This window comes from Eubalaena glacialis, chromosome 17 (assembly GCF_028564815.1).
Source record: "Eubalaena glacialis isolate mEubGla1 chromosome 17, mEubGla1.1.hap2.+ XY, whole genome shotgun sequence".
Classification (NCBI taxonomy): Eukaryota; Metazoa; Chordata; class Mammalia; order Artiodactyla; family Balaenidae; genus Eubalaena; species Eubalaena glacialis.
In genome coordinates this window covers 73,873,617-73,880,928 of record NC_083732.1, presented here as the reverse complement: position 1 = coordinate 73,880,928, position 7,312 = coordinate 73,873,617, and the positions used below count along the sequence as shown (strand labels likewise).

Genomic DNA, 7,312 nt, shown 5'->3' with positions numbered 1-7,312 from the left:
CCAGAAAGGATAATAGGAAACAATACTCAGAGCTCACACCACACAGGGTGGTGGATAATTCCTGTTCCAACGTACAGCAAGAGTGGAAAATCTCATAATTCACAAGGCGTCAGAGAACGAAGAAAGGTCTTGCTTCAATAATGGAAAAAAATTAATCCTAGACTATATGCTGCTCTAACAAATGCTTAAAAGCAAGACTCAAAAAGATCAAACTGTTTCCAAGTAACCTAACTGTATTCCAGAACAAAACTCAAAAATGCTTTTAAAAATATGAAAATAGTTTTAATCATTTAAAATAATAGTTTAGTTTGAAAATGACTAGTTTTATGGCTTGCCCATGTGAAGTGGCTGCACCTTGAGGCTGTTCAGAGTGACATATACTGGGTTTCTTCTCACATGTGTGCCCAGGGTGGAAGAAACTGAATTAAAAATGCTTTTTCTATATATTTGTGTCTCATCGTTTTAAATTTCTGTTTGTATATTTTAAATATATACATTATACTCGTGCATTAATACATGCATGTAATTTATTAAAATTACGGAGTGAATGAATAGAGCAGCTCACGGTTAAGGGAGTTTGATAAAATCATTATTATTGTTTTTTAATCACAACTTCTCCATCAAGTGGGTACATTAATCAGCAACTAATACTAATGCCCGCAAAAGAAGCCTTTAGAGCTTTTACAAATTCCTGGATTGAATTTGTAAGGACGCCATGAGCCTCCTGACCCCTTCAGTCTTTTTTCCTTGGTTCCACTAAATGTCTCTTCCGGGTCAGGCCATCCGGCAAGTGCTTGGAGAAAACTGTACTGTAAATGGATATACTCAGGTGGAGAAAAGGCTTAAGGGACCCTTATTCTCTTCCATCACACGTAACTCCTGCTCACTCTTTAACTCTCAACTTAGGCATCCCTGCTCCCGCCTTCCCAGCCACCCTCTCCACCTCCCATAACCCAGATCCTATGTGTGCCTGTAAAAACCCATTTGTTTCTATATGTGCACTTAGTACATAGTACTGACATTGTTTCATCTGTGTCCGTGTCACCAGGTGGTGATTCCATTGTGGGCAGGACTCAGGTTTACTCACCTCTACGTCCCTGGCCCTCCGCACAGTGCCTGATGGGGAAATTCACAGAACATCCTAATAAACCAGTGAATGGCTTTCAAAATAAAGTCATTCTGCTGTAAGTAAAGCAGATGTGCAGCAATCCCTCACAGCCAAATTGGGAAATGGTAGTTGCCCTCATACAAAGACTGAAATATTCACAATATACCAGTCACTGTGATGACAGTTAACGTATGTTAACTCATTTAAACCCAACAACTTCCCTTCAGGATATGTTCAATTGTTAACTCCAGCATACAGACGAGGAAACGAAATCATGAGAGACTCATGACTTGCCTCAGGTCACATAGAAAGTAGAGGAGCCAGGAGCTGAATGAGTGGAACCTAAATGCCACGAAGGCAGAGCCCATGTCAATCTTCTTTCCCCACTAACACTCAGGGCCTGATACGTATAACAAGTTGAATGAATTCATTTGGGTGCACGTGACATCAGCTGCCTCTCCCACAGCTTATGGCAGGAAGCTAACTCCTCAGCCCCTAGACATGCGGCTCCCTGACTCATCTTCCTCATTGTTTCTCCCCCTGGATTGGCTCAAGCTCCGCCTGGCATCTTTAGCTTGAGGAGAGAACGCTGTAGGCACAGGTGTGAGAAGAAACCCAGGGTGTGAAATGATGAAGGCAAACGCAGGAAGGCCGTTCTGTGGGATGGGAATGGAATCTAGCAGGCTCCCTCTGCGGGGTCACATGATAGCCAACATTTCCTGGGGGCCTACTCTGCACAAGACACTGTTCTTTTTAATCCTTACAGCGACCCCCATCTTCAGCACATCTCTCACTGCTTCTTCTGTTCCAAACTGATCTAATGGCAACGCTCCAAACACTCTGAGCTTCCAAACTCTGGCACCTGTCAGTCTCTTCAACCAGCATCTGACTCCACTTAACAAAATCTCACCCAGTTTTTAAGAGCCAATTCAAACACTACCTCTCTGAAGACCTCCTCATTCAATTCTCAGAGCTTTTTTTTCCTTCCCCACCTTTACACTTCTACAACGAGCTATCACTCATACGGCACTTACTGCGTTCTGACTCTTTCAGCATTTGTGTTATGTCTGTTGCTAGCTTGGGAGCTCCTCAGAGACAGTATCTAATGCCTCTTCATATTTCCTGTGGCTCAGGTTGATAGTAGGCATTTAATATTTTCAGAACAACACAAGCAGCACCAATCCTGTCCTTATTGGCACTGCTGCAAGAGAAGAACAAGCAGCCCAGCCCAACCGCAGCCAGACAAATGCCAGGTACAATCATAATCATGATAAAGCCACACTTTTCCTTTTTCTTTTTTTTGGCCTCGCCACACGGCTTGCGGGATCTCAGTTCCCCTACCAGGGACTGAACGCAGGCCACAGCAGTGAAAGCCTAGAATCCTAACCACTAGGCCACCAGGGAACTACCAAGCCACACTTTTCTGTATTTCCTTCAAGAGGAAAACAAGCCCAGATGGCTTCAAAGTGCACCAAACAAAGCTCTGAAAATTGATTCTCGACAATTAGTCATCCTAAAGGTAAACAGTGATTCCTTACATTTAGTCATTCCAACAGTAAACAATGGCGCTGGCAGACAGCCATAAAATAAGGGGAGGCTTGGAAAACTGCACAGCATCTCACATTCCTTAGAGCTCCTTATGTTGGCCCTGATGTTCTCAGCCAGGGAAGGAAGATGGAAAGGCAGTCTGAGGCCTGTAAAAATCTAAGATTTTAATTCAAACTTTAAAAATTAGCTAGCAATTGGCAGCTACTGCACAAGCTAAGGCTGGAAATCTAGTTTCCCTGCCCTGTCATTTAAAGCAGTCATTCTTAACACTTTCTCTACTACTATAAACCTAAGACACACCCTCCCCGCACCTACTCATTTAGGAATGCTAAAGTAGACGAATGGAGGTAATACACTAGAGGAATTTTTGTCCTCTTCCCTAATTTAGTCAGTCGTAATAACCAAGCAGCACCACTTGAATGCCTTGCTTTGGACCCCATCGCTTAGACCCATCGATTTTATTTCTCAAATCCATTCACCTCTCACTGCCACCACCCTAGTCCGAGCCACCATCATCTCATGCCTGAACCACCAAAGAAGGCTCCTCGCCCGTCTCCCTGCTTCCATTCTGGCCCCACTCCAGGTGAGTTTCCATACTGTAGCTGCAGTGATTTTGGAAACAGCACTGTGTCCTTCACTCTAAAATAACCAATGCCCTGTGCATAACTGTTTATTAGGTGACAGCCATGTGAGACCTTGCCAAGAATCCCTCATTTTGCAAATGAGAAAATTCAAGGCCAAAGGAATACTGGAACCATGTACCCCAGGTTAGATAGAACTGAGGTCAGAATTCAGAACTCACGACTGCACAGCCAGGCCTCATTTCAATGAGCCACACTACTTCTCCCAGATACGTAGCTCATTCTGTAGGGTGTTAACGGAAGACAAATGAAATAATATGTATTGATTTAGAGCCTGCTTTTAGGGCCACAAAATATTAAAATAGATTACCAGGAGACAAGAGGGGTGAGGCCCCAGCCTGAGTTGATGCTTTAAGGGTCACTCACACGTAGATCCTCCTGTCTCAGGATCCACCTTCTCTAGCCAACTAGAGGACAGGGGCGGCATTCCAGATCCAGGACTATGTGATCCACGTGGGGAGCATAGGATTTCACTGGTTGGATGTGCAGGATTTGTGTCTTCCACGGTTTCCCGTGCACCTGTTGAAGAAGAGTGGCAATTCGAGTTTCTGCAGCTTCCGCCCACCTTTGCCACTCTGGCTTGGTGGCAGCTGACAGCATTTTTCTCCTAGAATCTCTGGCAGCTCCATTTTTCAACTGGTTGGTGATCATTTGCTGAGGAGAAGACCAATACTCCTTTTCCATTTCACTGCTTCCAGGAGGCTGGAGAGTCTTCCCTGGGAAAGATTCCACATTTTGGTGAATATGCAAAATGCCTCCAGCATCCTGTCTTAGCGTTTGGCAGGCAATGGGCCAGCCTTCTTCAGAGCTGGGAATCAGCCCCAGGTTCACCCTGTCCGCAATGTTTGAGAGCTTCAGTTTTCTGTTATCCCCAAAGTGTATCTGGCATCGATCAGCTACTCCATTGAGCTCAAGGTTATTTCTCAGAGCAACTACAGCATGGGGGTTCCACTCGCAGGCATGGACGAAGGCAGCACCAGCATGAACTAGGAAAGGCAAGGTGAAATAACCAATCCCTGCATAGAGATCCACCAGCACTTCTCCAGCACAGGGCAGCGATGCCACACGAAGCTTCTCAGTGATGTTTCCGAAGGAGAACATGCACTGGGTCACGTCAAACTTATATCGGATCCCATTATCCATATGCTCTACCCAGCCATGGTCGCCCAGCAGCAGACTCACTGCTGGAGTTCGAGTGCCATCCGGTGACACCCGCCCTCGTTTGGCCAAACGCTGGACGCCAAGGGCCGAGGCAACCGTCTCCCAGAGTTCTGGTTCCAGATTTCTCCATTGCTTGGCTTGGAAACAGTCCTCACTCAGCAACAAGAGGTCACCATGTCGCTGCCAAGATCGGGGCAGATCAGCCTCCAGCTGAGCTGACCACGTCACTCCGCGGCCCTCTACCCAGCGTCTCACCTCAAGACACAGCCTTTGGGTAGGTGAACAAGCCTGGGCCTTCTTTGAAGGAACAGGATTCAGGAGCTGCGTTAGCACACAGGTGCTGCCTGGAGCCACACGATTCATCAGCTCCCGCAGGTGCTGCTCATGGAGGGCCTCTCCCAGCACCGGTAGCGCCACGGTGCCATCCGGCATCTTTTCCACACGGTGCTGTCTCTCCAGGAGTTTCTGCTTCTCGAGATATTCCCTGTACCGCTGGGTAAACCGAGGTTCAGTCACAACTGCGACAACAGCCGCGGACTTCCCGCCTGCCCTGTCCATGTTGCTGGCCCCGCAGAGTCCGAGTCCGCTCACGTCCGTCCGCACATCCAAGCGCAAAACCGGAAGACAGGCGCACACGCCGCTGGCTGGGGCCGGAACTGACGTCAAACCGGCAAGGCGGAACTATATGATATTATCGCGCTAATTGATGAATGGCGTCGACGTTGCCGTTGCCGTGTGAGGCCGCTGCCGCCATCTTTGTTGTGGCCAACCGTTACTTGCTCCTGCCTAAGGAGAAATTAATAACAAGAAGGAATTCTGCCGGCTTAAAAACTTCAAATTAGTTGGTATCCTCCTGAACCCTCAGATACTCTCTGCAATGCTGGTCACAGATCAAAAGAAAGAAGTGAACCTGGAATGATGCAATGAATTTGGAGAAAGCCTTCCCTTAGTCCCGTGCTGTGCCTAAATCTGGCACCTAAATCTCAGCCTGAGATGGAAATGTTCCCAAGGCTAAACACATTCTAGGGACACCAGTCTCCTTTCGCTTCCTTTATAAAATTGGCCGAACCTTTTCTTGTGCTCTTGCCTTTGTACTTGCTGTCCCCTTTGTGTGAAATGCCCTTCCCCTAGAAGATACAGTGGCTGGCGATTTGTCTGAAGGTCATCTTCTTGTGAGGCCTTCATTAAACACTCTCTTCCCTCCACATTATGTCTATTTAACACTGTAATTTCTTCTTTAGCTCTTGTTTTGCTATTTATTTGTTTATACTTAAAAGCCCCTCTCCCCCGGTAGCAAATAATGTTCTCATGGATAAGGGATATTCTTTTTCTGTTTACTGCTATGGCCCCAGCATCTTGTATAGTTCCTGGCCATGAGTAATGGCTTGGCAGATACTATAGTTATTAAGAGAATGATTGCTTTGAGCACAAAGAGACTTGAACATGTTCATAGTTATTTAACTATTAACCCATCCATAAATGTAGAAATGATCATAAATTCAGACAAAGATTGATACACTAAAATGGTCCTTGTTGTTTTAAACCTAAAGATGAAAGGTTAAAAGAATTACGGTACACCTTTTTGATGGAAATATTATACAATTATGATGATGATCGTATGAAATTTTAATGACATGGGATGTTACTCTTATTGCAGTGCTAATTGCAAAATCTATAATTGTGCCTTAGATCATGGCATATTATTTATTTTTGTACATAAATAAATTTATTAGGGCATGCTCTAATATGTGAACATTGACTCACTGAGATTCCCTGTATGTCATGCAATTACAGATGATTCCATTTTCTTTTACACATTTTCTCTAGTTATAAATTGTATATGATGAACAAATGTTATTTTTATTTACTAGAAAAATCTTCAGAAAATCTATGATGCAGTCAGGAAAAATTTTTTCTGGGTCTCAAACAAATCGAAACTCCCTTTAGTTTATTATTTATAGCAGGGGATGGAAGAAGTCATATCTTACAAAATGTTCTTTCTCTAGGTTTCTTTCTGTTCCAACGTCAGTCTGACATCTTGCAACAAAAATTAAAATAAGGTCATACAAACTTTGACCCAGACTACACCTTACTTTTAACCTGAGATAAACAAAATATGGGGGGATATGATTGAAAGCCAGCAATGTCTGAGTGTTGGAAATGGTCCTTTTAAAATTGCAGATTTACAAAGGAGCCACACTTGTAGATGGCCACTTTGATCCCCGTCACTCAAGCACATGACCTCACTTTCCCCACCAGTTCCATCACTTGAACTCATTAAAATCAGAACAAAGCAAAAGTAACCAGCAATGACCATAGTAAACAAGCTTGTAGACAACCCATGAGTTCATACAGAAGAGGATAGTTACTTAGTAAAGGAGAAGTAGGCTAGGGAGATTAGTTGGAGAGGAGAGGGGAGGTTGGGCAAACTTTTTCACAAACTGACCCTCCCAGTGTGGCCAGAAAGATCTAATTCCACCTTAATCTCAGTCACAGAGACCCCACCTGGAGATGCGTTTGTATAACCATCTCTTCTTGATGAGACGCCAGCATACTGAAGACCAAGGGATCATACGCCTCACAGGAGGCTACATTCAATCCTTTAAGGGCTTTCCCCCCTGTAGGAATGAGGTTCTGAACTGTGTTGGGCTGGCTGTACATACAAGAGCTTTCGTCCACAGCTTGAGATATCCTGGAGCCTGAAAATAAGGAGGAATAATTGCTTCCCTTTAATTATTTTTCTCTTCCTACCTTTCTTCACTCTGCTGGCTGCACCTGGAATGCCTTTCCCTTCCACTGGGTCCCTCTTCTTTTGTTCATTCATTTCAGCATCACTTCTGCATATTTTGAACTC

At 44.7% G+C, this 7,312-nt stretch overlaps 1 protein-coding gene across 1 annotated transcript; it reads right to left on the bottom strand.

Moving 5' to 3' along the window:
- Positions 1–554: 554 nt before the first annotated feature.
- TRMT12 (tRNA methyltransferase 12 homolog) lies at positions 555–5,062 on the bottom strand. Its single transcript, XM_061171415.1, has one exon. The coding sequence runs from the start codon at positions 5,014–5,016 to the stop codon at positions 3,697–3,699; it is 1,320 nt and encodes a 439-aa protein (XP_061027398.1). The 5' UTR covers positions 5,017–5,062; the 3' UTR covers positions 555–3,696.
- Positions 5,063–7,312: the final 2,250 nt, after the last annotated feature.